We start from the raw sequence: 22915 nt of genomic DNA on the forward strand, positions 1-22915 counted from the left end.
TGCGGGGCTTGCTTGAAACATACCCTTTAGCCAGGATAATTTACATAAAGTAAAGGTTTTCTTAGAAGTACCTAAATTCAATCACATAAATATAGTTACATTAGGCTTTCGTTTATCTATACCGGATGCCGCTTATACAGAATATATCCTCAATTATTAACATCCTGTTCATATTATCAATAGGAACGAAGTTACAGTATTTTTATAAAACCGATTCATTCTCTATAGGCTGCATCCGGTTCTAATGACACCACAGTTACAGTATCAATTACCTATCATCGTCTTGTCTATTCGCCATAGTCATTGTACTGTTTGTATATGTAGACGGTTATGTGCATTTTATCTGTTTAGTTTATCTTGTAAAGTTTAATACGGTGATTTATTTTAATTACGGCATTAAAATGAGTAAAAAAGAACAGCGTCTACGATCTTTTACAGTAAATGAAAAACTGCACGTTATAGAAGAGGCTGAAAAAATTGGAAATCGGGCGGCAGGAAAAAATTTGACGTAAATAAAAGCTGCATTCGAGACTGGCGTAAGAAGAAATAACTTCTAGTGAAATACACTGGTAATAAAAGAGCTTTTTGTGGCTTAAAACCAAAATACACAGACATAGAAAGAAAATTGTATGACTTTGTTATGGAAAAAGGAAATGCGGTTATGCTGTCACGACAGAAATGTGTCAATCATATGCTCGTGAAATCGCTAAACCGTTGCATAAAGTTGATTTTAAAGCAAGTTGTGGATGGATAACACGATTTTTTTCACGAAATGATTTGTCAATAAGACGAAAGACGACCATTTCTCAACGACTTCCAGACGCTTATGAACAAAATATATTACATTTTCACAAATACATAATAAATCTTAGAAAAGATATAGGCTATTTGCCTTCTCAAATAGGAGACGGTGATCAAATCCCTGTATATTTTGAAATGCCATTTGATAAAATCGTAAAGAAAAAAAGTGTTACGATTCGCACTGGTGGTAATGAAAACCAAAGGTAGTATTATGCTTTGCATTACTTCTGATGGATCAAAATTACCTCCGTACATTGTTTTTAAAAGAAAAACTCTTCCTACCGTACAGCTAAATGGAGTTATTATCAGAGCACAGGAATCAGGTTGGATGGACGAAACCTTAATTTTAGATCGGATCAGGTATGTATGGCAAAAGCGACCAGAAGATTTACTTAATAAAAAAAATACCGGTATGCTAGTAACGGATAGTTATCGGGGGCATACGACTGATAAAGTCGTATGCCCCCTCAGACGCCATACCCCCTACAGCATAATCAATGACGTATTAATAATTAAAAATCTTGGCTTAGGTACACTATAGCCAAATAGGCTTTTACGTAAGTCTATACTAATTCTATCAGCATCTTTCTTGATTTTGTCACACTCTTTACTCTTTTTCCTCTTCGCTTGTGGCGAATCGGAGGATTCTAAACGAGGGTGTTTACATGGACACTCTGCCACGTTTGATTGTTCAATATTCATGAACGGTTAATCCCTTCTGTAGCAAGGCTAGCTGCCGCGGTACACCCCCACTCCAGGGCTACTAACCTTGGAGGTCCGATCCGGTACTCCGGTGGAACCGGCATATGTCCTGGCAGAGAGCGAATGCGCAGTCTCTGCACTGACTCCAGGCTCCTACTCACCGAAGCTGTCAGAGCTCCCATGCACCGACATACATGGGCACTATTGCTACATGCTTGCCATCGCAGGGGGCATGTGGACAACGGAAGGGTCTCAGTTACACCTGCAATAACATTGACCCTGGCCGCCACATCGCCAGCTCTAAGAGTGGTATGAGTCCATTTCCAAAATCGTTTATTATTCAATTTCCTGCAGGTAGCCGAAAAATCCAGTCCGTTTAGTGACCTGAAGTTGGAAACAGGTCAAAGGTAAAAAAACATAACCGAGGAATTTACTCGGAACCCCGTTAGCCAGCTATATGTAATGCACGTAAGTACAGCTGTTTCCGCCCTGGACGTGAAACATAGATGTTGTGTTCAGGACGTGGGGATTATCTACCTCAGGGCATTATTATTATTTTTTTTTTATCTGAATTTTTACGGGCATCTACTGCTAATGTCATTAGCCCTCGGCACATTCTTTAAAAGAAAACTACTATCACCATCTGGATCGTTATATGTAAGGGTGTAAAGGGCCCTTACATTTTATTTAAAAGCACAAACTACACAAAACATTAAGACACAAAAGACAAGAAAAATCACAACACTTACGGGGTGTAAAGGGCCCCGATATTAAAATTTGAGATAAGGTTCTCAAAAGACCATGAAATTAAAAATTCAACTTATCAATACCATTTCTTTCTTTCTTTCTTCAACGAGTCTCGTTTATAGTTTGATTAAGCACCCTCAAAGCGACCAGAATCGTCGTTGAGCAGTATATCAGTCGCGCCAGGGTGCCGTGGCAGTTGAATCCTTCTTAAAAACAGGCTACAGGCATGCACCGCGCACACCATAGCCTCGCGCCCTCAAGCCAGCTTTGAGGGTCCTCCATGCCATCATCGGACACACCCCGACTCACTGCTCTTGAATGCAGGTGAGCCAAAATGACCTAAACAAGAAAGGTACCTCCCGTTACTACACGTGCCACGCTTCGAGACTTCCACATTTAAATGAAACCACCTCTTAGAGATTTAACACAGCTTTAAACATTCATTTTATAGACTTTTAAGAAGTCCACTAACGTGTAAAAATGGAACTATATTTTCTTCATTTCCATTATCCAGATCAGCAGTAATATTATTTCTAAAACGGAACCTCTTTCTGAGGTCCTCATATATGGTACACTCTTCTGTTAGATGCTTGATTGTCAGTGTTTTATTACAAACACCGCACATTGGTCTCACTTCGCCGGTTAATAAATATGAATTTGTTAATTGCGTGTGACCGATTCTAAGTCTGGTCGCCGCTTCTTCTTCACGGCGAGTCAACTTAAAGTCGCTTTTCCATTTATATGGTGAAGTTTTTACTGAGTTTAGTTTTGTATTTAAACTCCTCCATTCAGCATTCCACTTGTTTTTTACTATGTTTGTTAGACGGTTTTTAACATCTGCCACTCTCACAGGAAATGCATCCAAATCATTGCAGACTGTTGCCTTTCTGGCAGCTTCGTCTGTGATTTCATTACCTGTAATACCAGCATGCCCCGGAGTCCATACAAATACGCATCACTGTCCTCGTTGATTTAGAACGTATAAAATGGACAGGTTGTTTGCAATTAGGACATCCTTAATGTTCTTATTCCGAATTGCGACAAGTGCACTTGAAGAATCGGAACATATTAACACTCTCTCTTCGCAATAGTTTTCAGTGTAGCGAAGAGCGTGCTGAATTGCAGTGAGTTCTGCCGTGTAGACACTGGCCACATCTGGCAGTTTCCAAAAGTGGGCTTCTCCATTTACATATATTGAGCATCCAACAACATGTTCGGTTTTAGAACCGTCAGTATAAATTCTAATATGTTCTTCGTAACTACTGACGGTTGCCAAAAATTCCTGTTGGATGATCACTGCTGGTTTCTTTTTTATTTCTCCTTGAGAGATATCCAAACTTGTATTTACCGCTGGCAAGAGCCATGGCGGTATTTCTCTAGTAGAAATTGCCAATGTATCTGGAAAGGCAATTTCGTATTTACTTCTTAATTCGTGGTACCAAATTCCGGCTGGTCTGGAATAGGTAGCACGACGTTCGTATAATGCAGCCATAGGATGGTTATTGAAAAGTTTATTATTTATATGGGCAGGATAAGCCCATATATTTGCTGCGTATCTTAGTAAAAGGATCTCTCTTCTATAATGTAGTGGCATTATTCCGGCTTCAGACATCAGACCAGCCGCCGGACTTGTGCGGAAAGCACCAGTTGCATATCTTATTCCGCTATTATGAACTACGTCTAACTTTTTTAAATGCGACTTTCTAGCAGATGAATATACGATACATCCGTAGTCTAGATTAGATTGAACCAATGCTTTATACAATCTCAATAATGTCTCTTTGTCTGAGCCCCAATTTAAGTTCGATAGACATTTTATAATGTTTAGCGTTCTTTTGCATCTATCACTCAAGTCCTGTATATGTAATCCCCATGTAAGGGATTTATCCAATACTAGTCCTAAATATCTTACATTGTCTTTATATTGTATTGGATTATCATCAATTGTCAACGCAGGACTTTGATGAGGAATTCTCTTCCTACAAAAGTGTACACAGCACGTTTTTTTCTGGTGACAATTGGATTCCGTTATTCCTTGCAACTTCATTTAGAGCATTGATCGCTCGTTGCAATTTGTACCTCACCATAGCAGTCTTGTTGCTTGCATACGCAATTGCCAGATCATCAACATAGACGCTTTTGCTGATTTCTACTGGAATGGCTAATATCAATTTATTAATGGCAATGGTAAACAAGGTACCGCTCAACGGCGAACCTTGTGGTATGCCATTTTCCAAGATGCTTTCACATGAATATTCATTGTTGACGCGTACTTGGAAGGTACGGTCATTCATATAGTTGCTGAGCAGTACAGGCAGATTGCCACGAATGCCACATTCATGTATCTGGAGCATTATACCATGACGCCAGGTCATATCGAAAGCCTTCTGAAGATCAAAGAAGACTCCGACAAAATGTTTCGTTGTAATGAAGCTGTTATATACAAAGTCCTCTAAGTTGATCATTTGATCAGTGGTAGAATGGTATTGCCGAAAACCTGCTTGATACGGTGATATCAGGTTTTCTTTTTCCAAAACTTAGAGGAGTCGACTATTAATCATTGGATTAGTAGGCCGTTTTACGGGCCTACTGATTCTGAACTAAACTAGTGCTTACGGTAATTAATTATTAATGTAATTTAAATGAACGAATTATATGCTTTACTTTCTGAATATTTACGTATTTTTTTTATTATATCTGTTGTACTTAAAAATACCGGTGTATACTCGATTATTTTGTTTAGATTTTCGGCCCGGAAAATCGTTGTGCGGGGCTTATTCGTGGGCGGGGGGTACTCGAATAAATACGGTATTTACAAGGAGGTATAAATAATAGTCGACTTCAAAAGCAGTTTAATTTGTAACTATCCATTGATAACCTTGTAACTGCAAAAGACTTATTAAAATGACCGACAGATTAACGACAAAACAACTTACAACAGATATGTAAATACTATAAATCCTCATCTGTAAATCTTAGCGATTTCATCTCACGGTAATAGTAGTTACCTAAAACGTTTTCTGAACTGTTAAAAATTAGGTTCTATTTTGAAAGCTTGCTACTTTTTCTTTTTTTTACATAAAACAGAACAAAAAGGCTGATATTTTACGATTTGTTTTAACGTAAATGCAAAATTTTGGCTAAATCGGGCGGTAAATAAATCCCTAAAACCGAAATAAAATTAGGAAACTAGTATTACTTTTCCTTAATTCCTGATACGTTTGTCTTATTTCTCCAGTCGTATTCAATTTAAAAGGTAAATTATACAGACACAATTATTTCAAAAGATTTTAAAAACGACACGCGGGGTTGTGACATCGTTTTGATATTTATTGATGTGTAAAATGTTTACGCCTATTAAAATACTTTAATCGAGCCAGATCTTAACCGAGAAATTTTTTCATTAAAAAAAATACATATTCAAATAGAATTAATCGGAGACTGAAAACCGACGGAGAGTTGATCTACCTGTAATTACGGAGGCTAATTATTGATTTACAGTTATGCAGGATGTTACAATCGCTGGACATGTGCGGTCGCAGTTTGTCAAACGATTATAAAAGCTAGTTTCCACTTAAAAATGCTTGTAACATTGTTTGCTAAGTTTCTTTTTTAGATTTGTTGAGCGAAAACAATAATCTTTTTCAGAAAACTTTAAATTTTGATACCGAGCACAGGTCTCGGTCGATGTTTAAAGCCTGTAAGTTCTACTTTGATACCAAAGACAAATGGTTTTCCTGATCCCTAAGTTTTACCTATGAATTTCAGTTAAATATATTGTTCTGATTTAAAATTAATAATCTTAAAATAAAAATTGTAGTTGCACTTCCCCCACCTTTTGTTATATGCGGGGAATGGAGCAGCCGTTAGATTAGGGGTAAGTTCATTTATCCCGTTATTTCATATCATTGCAGTCCGATTTTTCTCTTTTATAAAACTTTTATTGCGGTATATTTTATTTATATATATATTATTTATTTATACCTTCCTTTAACGCTGTACAAAAGCTATGCGATTTAAGTAGTTAGGAGCATCCGTTTGACACGTAAATCGATACACGGGCTAAATTATTCGTTAGTTAAAAATTGTTAAATCGTTGTTTATAAATTCTTTCTACTGCTGTATTATAACTTTTGAATTTCGCGGCTGGAACCTGTATCGTAACGAGGGTCATTATGATACAGGTGTTCAAAGCCTACTCCTTTCTACCGGAAATCGATCACAAGCGGATATCGTTTAATGTATCGGCTGTTTTTTTTTACTTTGAGTTTTATCCGATTTCGTAGTTAGCGAACAGAGGTTAATTTGAAAGTACAGCAATAGATAACTAAATTTCTATATTACACGTTTAACCTTTGTTAATTACGTCGGATACTAAGGAAGAAATGTCTTTAACGCCGGTCGATGTTAAAAAAAAAGCAGAATTTATGGCCGACAACCTATCTCCACAGAAATGTATTGATTAATATATTTTTTGAAAAATTATAAAAAAATATTCCGTAAACAATGTATTCTATCGTCGGTTTAAATCGATAATCCCAGTATTTTCTCGACCGCAGAAAAAATACGGTATGCGACTCTCTACAGTGGCCGTTAATGCACTCTTGCAAAGTTTACGACGCTCACCGAGGCTCGTGTCGTAACTTATTTCGCACTTTTGCGTTAACAGCTATCGCTATATGGTCGTCGCATAATGTATTATTACACGACTGTTTGTGTAAGTACACCGATCTAGTGTTATTATAGCCTGTACAGTACATTTATCGGAAAAAATAGTTAAAAATGAAAAATTAATTTATGAAAAATAGTTAATTAGTAAACAAATTTGGGCTGGTGATTACGCTGTCGAACGTTTACAAATGTATTCGTACAATCATTAATAAAAATTGATGACGATTATGCCGGATGGAAAAGATTAGGGAAAACTGATCTTTTTCAAGTTACGATGATTTTGTGCAACTCTGTGTTTTTACACGACTGCCCAAAAAGGATTGTAATATATTTAGGGTGTATGTTCCACCGTAGCAGCTTAACAGCTGAACCGATTTTGATGTATGACCCCGCGTTGGAATCTTTACATAACCGGGAGGCTATATATATGTACTTATAATAGTGGAGATTTGCCGGTAGAAACACAAATTTTAATGAACTATGAAAATCTATCACTGTGTGAACTGGGTTTGAACTGAATGATTCACGGTTATTCACTAAATTTTGTTGTATCTTTGCAACCGATCTTCCGATTTTCAAAGTTCGGGCGCGGTATTTGCTAGAATAGTACAAAATCACGATGGAACCAACCAAAACAATAAAAGCAATGTTTGTCAGCAATGTTTATTTTTTGGCAGTCGTGTTTTTTTCATTCTTAATATTTATCTTTTGCTTGTAAAATAAAAGTCTGTAGCTTCTTACAATTTAAAAGAACTAAACAAAATAAAAATCGGGCTATTATAAACTCGCTCAGAATTCTCTTTACATTGCAACTTATGGAAAATTGTTTTATCTGATAGCAATGATAAAAAATAAGTTTAAAACACTTCACCGTAGAGTTTTTTAACCGATTCACCACGAAGCTTACAAAGAAGCTTGTACCTGGGAATAAGAAGATAGAAATTTGTAGCGTATGAAAAATGTCTTACCTGACCGGAATTCAAACCCAGGAACTCCGGATGAAAGGTGAAGATGCAACCACCCCGCCGCGAAAATCGGCAGTGAGTTTTACTTTCTTCATTTATTTGAAGAAAACAGGTTTTTTTTAAGACTATAAATTTAATATTTAATGAAAATCATAAAATTTGGTCGTTACTCTGAAAAAATTTGTTTTATAACAAACGTTTTTACTTATATTTTTAAAATTATGTGAAATGAATCTGTTTTTATTATGTTTAATTTGTATATGTATTTTACCGGTTTCAGATTATTCGAAACGCAGTAAAATCTTATAATAAACTGTATGTCGATGGTAATATGAAGGATTTAAAAACTATCAACGGCATTAATATAGATGACCTTCTTGATGCTGACGATGTAAGAAAAATAAATCGATCGTTGTCTTTTAAAAATGTTACAATTGTAGGTAATGTAGAATCAAAAAATTCAGATGGAAATCCAAAGTGTTTCGACATAACAAAGTTAAATCGATCAGCTACTGCATTATCGTCAATCGACTTTGAACAGGTGTGTGGTATCGCATGAAGTTGAAACGGAAAATTTGTTATTTTTAATGATAGCTGTTAATTTTTACAGGAGTTGCAATGGGAGGCGGCAGGTCTGTCTTCGCTTCCGGCGGACCAGATCAAACGTCCAGTCAACGTTAAAGTGAAAGTCGGTCGCTTATTCATCGTGTACTATTAAATTAAGAGCAAAATTAGGTCTAAATTACCGTAGTTGCGAACAACAAATTTTGCGAGTTACGAGTTAGTGCTGAATTTAAACTCGTAACAAAGTTACATTTACAGTCATTCGTAGCTAGTTAAATTAAAGTACTGGATTAGGCGCGGGGTTAGCGCTTCCGCGAATTCGGTTAGTTAGTTCTGAGGACAACGAGTACGACAGAAAAGAGATGTCCGAAAGAAGCCTGCAGGGAAGGCAAAGGCCGAGCGAAAAATCACTGATATAAATGTCTATCGAGACATTTGCATCATTGACATCCCTACTGAGGCCTGGCTGATGACTGTGAATGTAATCAGTTAAAGCAGTGGTTTCCAAACTTTTCCGAGTCGCGGCGCCCTTTTTCAATTAAACTTTTTCTATGGCGCCCTACCCTAAGTAAAAGTATGACTCTCGTAAATAAGAAATAAAAATAAATAAAAATCTTGTATCTTCATTACTTTTTTACTTTATTAACATTAAATTAATAACTTTAAATGTCTTGGTTCAATTAATTACGAAGCTTTTACAATATTTTGCGGCGCCCCTGTGAGGAAGCCGCGGCTCCCCAGGGCGCCGTGGCGCACAGTTTGGGAATAACGAGTTAGAGGGTCGATGAGACGACCTCCGTTAAAGCCCATCCGGGCTTGAACGTGGAGGAGTGGTATGGTGACCGAAATCGCCACAAGGTGGGTGTCTTTCCCTACAGAGGTTGGGATGTTAATCTTTACGATCGTGCGACCGTGCTAATTTTTTTACCGCTGAGTTGTTGTTAGACTCATTTGATTATAGCATTCTACTAGTTCGTATAAGATCGATTAGGAGTAGATCTTCCCGTTCAAGTCGAGTGAAAAATTAGGTCGCGTTAGTTATCTCAGATAAACTGGATTATGTAATTCTATTAACGTAGATATATTTTAATATCTAATGTATGTACAGAATACTCTAATATATTTATTTACAGCTATTAAAAAGTTTCAGTGTTTTAAACATTTCATATTTTGTATCATAAATATGAAGAATATAAACAGCCTGCACTAAAGTGTTATTGAAATAAAAGAAGGCAGATAGATATAAAGCGGTCAAAAGTTGACGCTAAAACCCGTTTTTTGTTAACGAAAGTAATTTTTTCAATAAAATAATTTTTAAAAAAATTAATAAGTTTTTAGGAATATATTACTCAATTCAAAAAATCGATTCAACACTGGTGATAAATAATGAGGGAATTTTCAATAATCCATGAGATTATACATTACATAATGTTATGTAACAGAGTGATGACTTATCGTCTGGCCTGTCCGTATTAATATCAGTTGATTGTTTCACGGCGCCTGTCGCTACAAATCGATTACAATCGTATTGTCTTTCCAGCGACGACACGTCGCTTTCATCCCAGTCCTTTGTATTCAAACTTTTATTTTCTAGGCCTTTTAAGATATAGAAAAATCGAAGGCGATTTTAATGCCTGGTCGACCGAGTGGGGACCTGCCAGGACAAACGCAAGAGGTTCGGTGCTTATGGACATGATTGCAGCACTGGATTTAGTAGTGCTAAATGTTGGCGATGCATATTCATTTCGGAGAGGGCCCTTGGGCTTTCTAATCGACGTGACTTTTGCCTTTTCTGAGCTTGCTGCCCGCATTGCAGACTGGAGAGTGTGGGAAGGCTACACGGCCAGCGATCATCAAGCGATCTTGATGACACTCGCTGGCACCGGAGCTGGTAGTGATGGACCACCTATATTCACGGGCTAGAGCACCAGGGACTTCGACTGTTTTTACCGAACGGCTTGACCTACGTGCAGTACGTCGGGTCTCCACGGCGGAGGGGAAAGCCACATGTCCTGCCGATTGTCTTGAAGAAGCCTGCGAATTTCTCCCACGTAAGTACGTCTGCAGGGGTTATCCGTCTGCATATTGGTGGACTGCCGATATAGCAAGGACGCGAGAAGAATGCCACCGGGCTAGAAGGCATATGACAAGGGCGTACTTGCATTCGGTGAAAATCGTATACGCTGAGCTGTATAAGAAAAAGAGGAGAGAGCTTGCTAAGCTCATCGTACAGTCAAAGAGAAAATGTTGGCTTCAGTTAATCGAGGAGGTGAAGACGGACCCGTGGGGGAGGTTCTATGCGGTTCTAATGAAGAAAGCAGTAAGACCTAGAGCTACAGTTATGAGGTGTCCGCAAGAAGTGTTGAACGTAGTTGATGGGCTCTTCCCCTCGGGGGATGAATTACTCCGGGAGGTAAGAGGCGCGGCTGGGACTGCACCGCTGTTTACCGATGCACAACTGGAGACCGCGATCACAGGAAGATCGTCGGCCAGGGCCCCTGGCCCGGATCTCCTGCCTAATATGGTTATGAAGGTAGCGGCACGGGCTGAGCCAGAGGCGTCTTTAGAGACATACAACGCCTGTCTTAACGAGGCAGTTTTTCCTGGTAGATGGAAGCATCAGCCGTGCTGGTAGTTCCTAAACCGGGGAGGGATTTGGTACTTTCCTCCTCGTACCGGCCGCTGGCGATGATTGATGCGCTAAGGAAGGTACTGGAACGTATGCTTCAGCAAAGGATAATTGGTGTACTGGAAGAGCAGGGCGGGCTCTCCGCGAATCAGTATGGATTTCGCCGGAGTAAGTCCGCCATCGATGCTGTGGCTGTTGTCTGAGACTTGGCGGGAAGAGCCTTGAGGAGAGGTGATGGTAGGATCTGCGTCCTAGTTACACTGAACGTACGAAACGCGTTTAACTACATTCACCACTCAGCAGTAATGGGAGTAATGGAGGACCTTCGTGTCCCTTCTTACCTGCGACGGATGGTGCGAAATTACCTCATCGGACGTCAGATGATCTTTAGACTGCATGATGAGTATGTTGAGAAGAACCTCGATAGAGCGGTGCCACAGGGTCGGTCCAAGGACCGACCCTGTTTTATAATGGAGCGTTTCGGGTTGTTCTCCCACAAACGGTTACATTATTTGGCTACGCAGATGATATAGCGTTGCTAGTGGAGGCGGAAACAAGGTATATGAGGCTGTAGACAAAATAACTGAGTCGTATACAAGGATTAGTGAGTGGATAGCTGGGGTAAAACTGGAGTTGGCTTCTGAAAGGACGGAGATGGTGGTGATCTCTGCCGGCAGGAGGAGGCCAACTTTACGTCTGATCCTTGATAGCAGAGAAAGTTTATTTCAGGTGGCCATAAAATACTTGGGAATCTGGGTTGACTCCAGACTAAGATTTAGTACTCACGTACTCCGGGCTTGTGAGAAGGCGGAGAAAACGAGGACTCTTATTGCTAGCCTACTTCCGAATACAAGAGGGCCCACCCAACATAGGAGGCAATTTCTTACTGGTGTGGTCTATTCAGCCCTGCTATGTGGCGACGAGTTATGGGAGATACGGGCTTGTGTGTTGTTGTCGGTGTATGTGTTTGACGTGCTGTATGTGTTGCTTCCAGTAGTGTTGTTTGTGTGGTGTGTGACATTGTTGGATGTTGTTATCACTGTGTATGTGGGCGATTCCCCCTTCTTCTGATGAAATGTTTTTATAAGCAGTCCCAGAAAGGGGTAAACCATGGGTGGAGGTCTAGTCGGTAATGTACATACGCCCTTGGTTATGACTGGCGGAACCTGTTAGCGAGCCCGACACTGCTTAGGCACCCGTAAATGGAGTACCTCTTTAAAAAAATAAATAAATAAAAAAACAAATATATATATATATATATAGAAAAATAACATTTAAGAATCTTTTAACACTATCGACGACTTCAAATGAACCTTCGATAAGACATATTTTCTCGTTTAAATTATTGACTTTACTGAAATTGCTTTATATATATTGCTTATATCATTATTATTTACACTACGTTTAAATTTCTTTGTTATTTCTAAAAATAAACAATCGTAATGGCCGGTTAAAGTAAACGCTCCTGTTATTTTACGTGCAAATAAAACCGATTCATTATTTAATACAAGAACTAAAAAACTGTACCGACAAATAAATACCATTTATAGTAACCGAATTCGGTAATTATGTAAATGACAGTAATAAATGAATAAGTAAATCTAAATTTAAACGTGAAAATAAATCGAATAAATCCGTAAAATTAAACGAGACTAAAGTAAACGTAAATATAACTTTAATGTTTACATCTGTTTGAGTTATAACATAAACAAGAATACTTAAAAGAAAGAAAAAATTTAATTATAAAGTCGTTAAGTATGAACAAAAAATAATGTAAAATAACAAGTCCGATTCTAATATTCATAATAAAGCAGGTTTCTATAAAATAATATCTGGAGCCTAAAACTAATAATTCTACACGAGTAAAGCGAATAGAAATGTAGAAAAAGGTTTTCGGGAATATTTACAAGGATATAGATACAAAAAAATGTATCCATTCATTCCGAACACTTTAGGGAAAATAAACAAAGTACTCGTATTTTCAGTCGAAGAAAGTATCATCGTAAGAAATCGTTAATAACAAACTAAAATTTGTCGCATTTGAAAAATATATACATCAGAAACAGCAGCGCGAAAGTATAATTAATAAACAAATAAAATTCAATCAAGGCAATCGAATCGAGGAAATAACATATTTAACTTAAACTATTCAAAAAATAATAATTTACGTTTAAATATGTTTCTAAAATATTAGTTTTATTATATCTGTTAGCAGATTGAAATAGCAAAAGAACAAACAGTTTATTTCATTCACTTCAGTATATATGGAATTAAAAATAAAGTCTATATATATATATATATATATATATAATTTTGACAAATCATAAATAAATATGTTTTAATATAATTATAGAATTTAATAACGACTGAAGTTTTCCACCTATCTCTCTTTTCATTGAATTTCAAGTAAAGGTTAGCTAAACGAGGGCCTGTATCGGTATACTTCAGTTTATTTATTTTTTAATGGTCCTAGAGAATTTATCTCTGCTATTTCTATAACGATACATATAAAAAAAAAATTGTAATGTAACCGATAAAAAGTGGAATAGCACAGCTAAAACTGTACCGATCGTATAATCTTACCTACATATTTGCAATTTTAATTCTAATCATCGTCCGCTTAATATTTTGTACTTATTCCGTTGTAGGTATTCAGCTGTTTCAGTTATGTTGTGTGTAAATGGACATCGAAAGAGAACAGGTGTGCCTTTTTCGCTGCGTTGTTCTTGTTTTCTAAGTTATATTCAAGTCAGACGATCACCTAATAATTATTTCAATTAAATGTTGACTCTCGACAAAAAATGTTTCAGGATCATCAAGGAAAAGGTTTACAAGAAAAGAATACAGATAAACTCGAAGTCAGAAGAGGTGACATCTACGACTTATCACATAAATTGGATGATTTGGCGAAAACTCTTGGTAAAATATTATCTTCATTTATTAATTTTAGACGGTCTGTAAATTTCAGCATGTAAGATGTAATTTGCGTTTCAAAAAACGCTGTCAAGATTATTTTATCGATGTTCCCTTAGGTTCTTACTTTGTTTTCAGGCAAGATAATAAACTAAACGCTTCCTAATTTGATTTTTCTTTACATTTGTAGCATCTCAGGAAGTAGTTTCATTAAATTTAAAACAGGATGAAATATGCTTAAAACACTTACGATGAAATACGCATTTAATAAGCTGGCTCATGAAGATTGCTAAAATTATTAGATGGTGCAGTGCATTTTCCCTCTGGATCGGTAATAGCAAGGTGGTGTGATATGGTAGTTAATTTCTATGGTGATCGGTGCAGCCGTATAAAAAAAAGTACATCCTTCACCGGCTGAATTATGTTTTTTTTTATAAATCATAATTTTACACTCGTTATATATCCAGTATTTACTGATTTTAGATCTAAAAGATTTTTTTTCTTGGTAAGGGTTATTGTTACTGAACTGTGATTATTATTATTTGCCGACATCACGTTCTGACAATTTTATCTTTTAACCTTTCTTTAATTGCTTTATTGAACGCGATTCAGACATTGTCATTTTATCTGTTAACGCGCTTCAATTTCCAGGATTGTAGTACTTGGGTTATTCCAGTCGTGGAAAACCATCAATTGCGAGAAGATACAGCCCGATTAATAATCCATGGAAAATTTGTGCCTAAAAGAAAACTTTATACGACTAAGGTTTGAGTAACTATCGCGAGGCAAATATAAAATATTCTACTTTTATCCTTATAAAATATCCCTACTTTTAAGTGAGTGACGGTATTATAATATCGCGTAAATCTCATTTAAAAAAATCCTATTCGATAAACAAAGTAAACGTAATTGAAAACATCATTTCATTAGACGATTTTTTGGCGACTAAATTTTATTTAGTTTTTCGGCTTCAGTGAATTGTTAGTATCGTTTTTTCTCTGAATAATTTTTTACACGTTCTATAAAATCGCCCAGAACAAGGGTAAGCTCTTTTACATTTTCAATCTTTTCGTAACCAAAGGTATCATAGACGGGTTCAATGACGTATAACTAATGAAAACTTTTACAAATCTGATTTCTCATTAAATTAATTTTTAAATAACTTAAGGATCTGCAGATCGACACACTATGAACGAGAATACTTTTTTGCAGGCTATTATTTGTTTAAGGAAAAAGCGCCTCTAGTATCAGTTTTACTTATATCCATCATTTTTAAAGTTATCTTAAAACGGATTAATAGTATAGAAAATGGTATCGTGCAACTTAAAGTACGATGAAATCTTCACATAAGCCTAACCGTTAAAGAGCTATTTGGAAAAACCCACTAATTTGTTTGCTTTTATTGTGATTTTTAATCCAGACATCAGAAAATAAAACCTTGATGTCGCATTTATGTAATATATCAAGAAATGTAACAGAATAATAAACACGGTTTTTATTTTTGTTCGTTAACAGTGATCGAAATTTTTGTTAATTAATTACTTTAAATACGTGTATATATATATATATATATATATATATATATATATAAAACAATCGAGAACTTGGGAAAAAATTTATTTCAAAATACAAAACTTGCATAAACATTGCATGTAAACTTGCATGTAAAACATGGCCTCGGAGTGAAAAATGATGTCTTGACATTCTCAGTACTGTATGCCAAATCGACCTGGATCTTCCCGGAGGCTTAGATCCCGCAAAACATTTTCTGCAACCGATTGAAGAAAAATCACGCTATCATTTCCTTGGCGATAGTAGACATAAAATACATAGTTCAGATCAGACCCTCTCCATGGAGACAATTCTTCACATTTTTTATACGCTTATTAATAGGACATCTTGTATCAGAAAATCTATCATATCTATTTGCTCTCTACCGCTCAAAACCGAAAGGATGTTTATAAAAATGTATAAGCCGATACACAGTGTTTAGGATATTTTCACATTTACTTTATATGTAATTTTTTTATTTTATAAACAATAAATACGTACTTTCAAGTTAACGTAAATCGATTATATTACATACATATATACAGTTTGTACTTTCACAGCGCCGAAGTAATATTATGCAACCTCTTAATTGGAAATAAGACCTAGCAATAAAATATTTACATAATTTTTGAATAGCGTATAAAATGTTACATTTCATACAGCATTATTACATCTCTGTGTATGAAAGGCTTTTATTATGAAATAAATTATACTATATCATTTCATTTCTTATATTATTTTTCTCAGTTGGAAAAATTGAAAAAGAGCCAAGCAAAAAACCTTTTAGGTCTGGGGAGCTCTAGGAGATTTCGAAGTCAATTTAAATATAAAAATCATTCGGTAAATAACTTCTGCGCTCTATGTAGCTTAACTCTATTTAGCTTATCATTGCCCTACAGTAATGCTGTCTACAGTTTGTTTTTAAACTTTCCAATAAGTTCTGTAGTTTGCATATAAAAACATTCATTGCGATGTTAAAACGAATAGCAGCTATTAAATGATAATTACATTAGTGAAAATGTATTTATACCGTATAATTACTTTCTAATAAGTTTATTATTGTAGATAAATATATTATTATATTAGCATGCGTCGTCTTATCGGGAAAACTGTAACTTCTCTCGATGACAGTGGTACGTAATATAGAGGACCTGGATGAAGGCAAAATTCTCAACTGGACTTCGTTGCATCGCCAAAGTAGCGTAGCTTTCGTTCGTAGTCTTCCATTTAGCGCCTGTAAGATTTTTCCGATTGACCTCTACGTTACAGCAGACCCGGTCATAATAAAATCTAACAATTATATTGTATATTGAAATACTAAATACGTTTACTTATTAACAACTTATAATTGATTTATTTCGATTCGATCAGGATAATCTTGAAAAATTTCACATGTAGACGCCTAAATGTTTACGACTGTATTTTATATTATGATGAAAACTTCAAACAGATTGAAATCAGAGGGTTAAAGAAAATTATACTGCGGTTACGTTCATTGTACGGGTTGGGCGGGAAGTCTCTTTAGGCTAGTTATGAAATTATTAGGATAGGTGAGGCTTACCTTCTAAGGATCTAAAACCACTGTGCGGGTTTCACCAAGTTAAAAGCACGGCTGAATGTGCCTCCATGTCCGGTTGTTCATCCGCATCAGCATGTCAGTGGTGCTTGGAGCTGCTCGTTGTTGACGTATCTGTGTTTTCGGATCTCTTTTTTACAAAACCCCAAGTGCATTTGCAGGTACGGTGAGGTCAGGGCTTCTTGCTGGCTAAGGTAATGGAGTCGGTAACTCTGCTGACCCACGTCCAATCTAGCGATTCGGAAAAATTTCATCGAGGTGTCTGCGGACATTCAAAGCAAAATACGCTGAAGGACCGTCTTGCTGAAACGTAAAGATCTTAGCGATCCCTTTTGCCGTTAATTCAGGAGCAATCACTCGTCGACCGTTCTCAAATAACGCTGTTGATTAACTGCGCTATCGAAAAAATAAGGACCAAGATGTTCAGCTGACATCCCAGCTCAAATCATAACATTAAGCGGATAGTGTTCGATTTCCTTAAAAAAGTGAGGATTGTCTTTCGCCCAGAAATATACATTTCGGTTTCGCCAGCTTCGATAAATCTCACACTCTTCTGAGTGCATGACGTTCTTTTTATCGTTTGCTCTCGGAAAGCGTTCAAGCAGTAATTGACGCGCATAAACACGTCGATCAGATTATCTTCATTCGACTCATTAACTGTGGTTGAATGAAAACATTTAACGTTCAAGTCCTTCTGCATACGGTCTCGCATTGTCGATCTTGGAATGTCTAACTCTGCAGAACGTTTGCGTGTTGATTTCATTCGTTTAATCGATGTCTCAGCTCGAGTGCTCGGCCTCCTGCTGCGTAGCGCATCAAGAACACTTCCCGTTGCAAAAGCCTTCTTCTCACCCGTGACGGTGACGATTTCCCAAAACACACAAAAAATCATACATAACGTTTTCCAGTATTTTACCAGTGCGTGGACATTCGTGGATCCACACACAAGCTGACAAACGCTCTTTCACAGTGAACGCTCTCGTGTGGTTGAAGAGTCATAAGAGAAAACATATTCACAGTAAAACACCAACGAAAAATTGGTGTTTTCATTTCATCCTTTGTTTACACTTTATACGTCGTTCCTCACTCGACTACGACTAAGGTCATCCCACCACGAATGAACACGGCGGATGATCCCCACCACGGCTTATCCTCCCCACCTTTTCCAGCAGCAGTGAGCGATATTAGCGGTGAGAATTGACAGCAGTAAAGCCCGATTAAGGGCATTTATTACAGTGTAAAGGGACTTCCCGCCCACAAGTTGTAATAAAAAAAATATATGTTTTTGTTTTTAAATATAATTTACTAAAATAATTATGTAATTAATGTGTTTTAAAATTTTATTTTGTGTTTACAGAAAAACATTTTGTAACAGAACGAAAACATACCTTTTATGGTAATGTAAAAGTCCAAGGGAATATTAAAATGGATTACATCAACGACGTTGTCGTATCAAATTTTTCTAATAAAAATCTGTATTATCAAAAAAATTCTAAGCTTCCAGATATCTTAGGTAGGTAAATCATGACTTCAATTGTATAATACATCTCACTTTACCTTAAAACACTTAATAAATAATAATAGGAGCTTTCTTCGTGACAGTGAGATTCAAGACGTTTTGTGTAATTGCATCTACAACATTGTAAGAAATCAATTACACACTGAAAATTATTTCTTATGAATAGTTATTTATTACTTACTATTCTAATGATAAATTGTTTCTAATGAAAATTATTTCTTATAACAAAAATATCTAAATGAATTATTATTCTGTTCGCTACGTAATAATACATTGTACAGATTATGTCAGGAATGGATATGTACATTACTCCACAGATAAAAAATGAAACTCTCCCATTAGTTGCAGTGCTTGAGATCAACTGAAACATTGATCAGAGCAATATCACACAATACACAATTAATTATAACATAACAAAATAGATGTGATTAAAAATTCATATTAATTATAAACACAGTAAATAATAATGAATGTTATTATACAGTGTTTCATTTTAATCGCCCCAGGCGATTTTCTCGTAAACTACACACAATACGAAAATTTACATAAAAAAACTTACTCGGATTGTAGAGGGACACCTCAAAGTGATATTTTATTTGATTCACTTTGACACCTCAAAGTGATATTGTTAACCTTATTTCAAGGTTAACACAATTTTTTCAACTGAAAGACCTATTTCTGACCCCACCAATGAAAAGAGCATGAAATGTTACATTGAAATATGTGGTCACACATATGAACTTGGACATTTTTTGAAGGTCATACGGCTATCCATCAGAGATTATACGATAGTGTGAAGTCATTTGTATGCTCTTTCCCAGAGATTTTGAGATAAATGACCTGAAATATAATAAATATTCCAGGAATATTGTATGACCTTCAAAAACGTGAAACTCGTGTAACAATCTCCGTATATTATTAAAATGAAACACCCTGAAAAAAAGATAGATCCAAGGTCATATTGGGACCACACATATCAATATAAGTTTTTCTGCTCATTTCATTGGTGGGGTCAAAAATAGACCGTTCCATTTTAAAAAATCGTGTTAACCTTGAAATAACTGTCAAGGTCAAGTTCAAGGTCAAATTCAAGATCACCTTGAAGTGTCCCTCTCCAATCTGAGTGACCTTTGTTAGGATCATTTTTTTTGTATTGTGCGTAGTTTACGAGAAAATCGCCTGAGCAATGAAAATGATACAACTTATGAAAACAGGAAGAGGGTTTTTCTTTGTTCGGGATAAACAAAAAAACTACTCGATCAATCGCAACAAAATTTTAACCCATGTTTCTTGGCATAACTGAGAAGGATTTTACATATGTTTCATATCGAAAAATTTCGTAAATATATATATACGTACATATGAAGTGGAGATTTGGGTTGAAACACAAACTTTAATAAATTGAATTAATGAACTGTGAGTCTATCATTGTGTGACCTAAGTTTCAACTGAACGATTGGAATCATCGAATGAATAATATTACAAAAATAACAGAAATAAATTTACCTTAAATAAAATAATATTAGATAAATTTAAAAAATATCTATTTAACAATAATGGGCTTCCCGTGGAGAATGCGTGTGAGGTTAGGAAGGTGAGGTGATGCTAGCACCTCGTTAGACCAATCATCATCATCAACTGGTAACAAATGGGGGTGCTGTTTGGGGAGGTGCAATAGGGTGCTCTTATAATATTTCTGCAAACAGTCGTCCGATTTTCTAAATTTAAACGGGGTATTTGTAAGTAGGTTGAAGGCTAACTTTTGCATGCATCAGGTGCACTCTCCATCTAACAGATCACGGTTATTTGGAAATATATATATATACATATAAAGCTTGTCTGTTAGTTCGTTATCGCATCACACGAAAACCAACCGACCGATTACTTTCAAATTTTCAGGATACGTTCGTGTTATCCCAGGGAAGGTTTTAAGCCATCGACCGAGGCCCTTGCTTCCTTGAAGGTTAAGATATTCAAAATATCTATTATTTCTTCACCCCCAAGGAGGGTAAATTAAAGATAATCATTAAGGAAAAAATCGATTAATCCTTTTACTTTATTATTATATTTCCGCCACCATGGCAATGAAATAAGTTATGAATTTTTTGTCATCAAAAATGTATGTACTTTAGTTATCATAGTTACTATTATTCTATCTTTTGTAATTTAGTTCCTTTTTCAGGTTTCTGTAAAGCCTGAATACTATAACTATTATTTATCAGTATTATTCTCACAACCATGAGATAACGTACAGTGCGGAGGTCCAGGGGGGAGCCATCTGGGTAAATTGGAATGGCGACGCCGATCCCCCTGGCAAATTGGGAATGGCGAGCGAAGCGAGCTCTGCGGTTATGGGGTAGGCCCCCCTGGCCCCGAGGAGCCCCTGAGTTGGCTCCGGGATTCGCCTGGGCTGACTTGAGCCCCAAGGGTCCAGGTTCTGACTAGACAGGCCGGCTAGTAGGCTATATTAAGATACTAAATACGCGTATAACAAATAACTACCAACTAAATCACAGTTCAGAAGTCGTTTCGATGAAAATTATTTTTTGAGAAATTATCTACGCACATGTTAAAATGGAGCTGTAATACATTTTGGATTTTTTTTCAAATTTTTAATCTGTATTATTTAAAAAATTATCAATAGAGTAATATTGTTTCTGTAAGAGTTTCTCATATAAGTACAGTTTCTATTGCAGTTGATAAAAAAAATTTCCAACGGGTTAATGATGATTTTATAATCTATTTTTACTAAGTGTATTTAAGTGAAGTAATCTTTACAGTTAGTAAGGAGTGTGTTGTGTTGTTTTATATAATTTTACACATTTTACAATTTTACACAATATAGTTAAAGTTGAACTTCTTTTTCAGCCAAAAATATAAATGTAACAGAATTAAATGGTGTACCTTTTACCAAAATTACCCGTTCTGGAACTTATGTTAATGATAGAAAAATAATAAAGAAATTGAAGATTATAAATGATATAAACTTAAAAGAGATTACTGCTGAAAAAATTAATGATATGAACTTGAATTCAATACTGACAAAGGTGAGTCAAGTTACATTATTTGCATGCATAATAGTGGCTATTGAGAATTTTTTTTCTTTTTAATTCGATTTTGCTACCTGACCAGATTCTTTTTTATTTTTCTTTGTTGTATTTAAATTTTCACATAACAAAAATCACATTATTGTATTTTAATTCAACAATTCTTCATTCATTTTATTATTATTGTTATTATTACTATACGCACGGCTGCCTTGCGAGTCGCTTTCCTGTTTCGGGCGGTTTCCAAGCCTGCCGTTCTGGTGGTTGCGGCGTCATACCCATTGGTCTTTTCGCAAGGGAGTGCCATCAAGACTGGCTGCGATAGGATCCTATGGCGGCCTCTGCCAATGGACAAACACTTGGGTAGTAGCCAGTCCGCTGATCTACGAGTCCCTGGAGCTTTCTGCTTCCGGGGAGTCGTCTGTTAGACGCAGGCGGAAACCCGGGAAAAAGTGGTGGTCCTCTGACCTGAGAATGCTGCGCGCAAGAGTTAGAAACGCGCGTAGAAGATACCAGCATCGCCCCCTAACGGGGATTATCGTTGACGACGTGCGCGCTGAGGGTCTGCGGATCTACCGTTGGGCCCGTAGTGAGTATGTTCATGCTATCAAGGAAGCCAAACTCAAATTTTGGCAAGACTCTATGCGCGAGTTGCAGCGCAACCCCTGGCAGGTCGCTAAGTCATGTTACCGGGATACTATGTTTTCAGATTCTCTAGAGGATGAAGCAGAAGTCGGGGCGTCGGGCGGATGAGGCACCATTCACGGCTTAATTGATGAGATGACGTATTGTTTGATGAGAAGTTGCTGTTTAGCAACCACATTAGGCAAGTAACGGCGGACGCCATTTCAGTGATCAGCCTCAGTGAACTTAGGAGAATTGCTCGGAAGGACTATCGGTTGTCTGGCTGTCAAATGTACATGGTGTACCGAGGTGTCTTCGAAAGCACGATCTCTTATGCGGCTCCCATTTGGGTGCATAGGTTGGATATGAATAGAGCACTTGTTAAAAATTTAAGGAGTGCCCAGCGCAGAGCCTTGATTGCAGGCACTGGTGTTTTTAAAACAACCTCCTACGAGGCTACCACCGCATTGGGAAAGGCTCTCCCAATAGATTTAGTGGTGAAAGTTCGGGCAGCCATATGGAAATTGCAAAGAGGCCGGGAGGCCGAGGTATTTGGGATGCGGTTTCCAGACGGGCCAGTACCGGAACGGAACGGTGATCATAATG

General features: G+C 36.7%; 1 protein-coding gene across 1 annotated transcript in view; it reads left to right on the plus strand.

Annotated features, from left to right (window-relative positions):
• LOC142322572 (uncharacterized) overlaps nt 1-22915 on the plus strand; it is a 111423-nt gene that overhangs the window by 53052 nt on the left and 35456 nt on the right. Inside the window, exons 17-20 of the mRNA XM_075361647.1 lie at nt 8167-8427; nt 13890-13998; nt 18477-18632; nt 21507-21685. Coding sequence (XP_075217762.1) covers nt 8167-8427; nt 13890-13998; nt 18477-18632; nt 21507-21685 — 705 coding nt within the window. The remainder of the gene's footprint in view (nt 1-8166; nt 8428-13889; nt 13999-18476; nt 18633-21506; nt 21686-22915) is intronic.

The sequence above is a fragment of the Lycorma delicatula genome, chromosome 4, assembly GCF_047948215.1.
Source record: "Lycorma delicatula isolate Av1 chromosome 4, ASM4794821v1, whole genome shotgun sequence".
Taxonomy (NCBI): domain Eukaryota; kingdom Metazoa; phylum Arthropoda; class Insecta; order Hemiptera; family Fulgoridae; genus Lycorma; species Lycorma delicatula.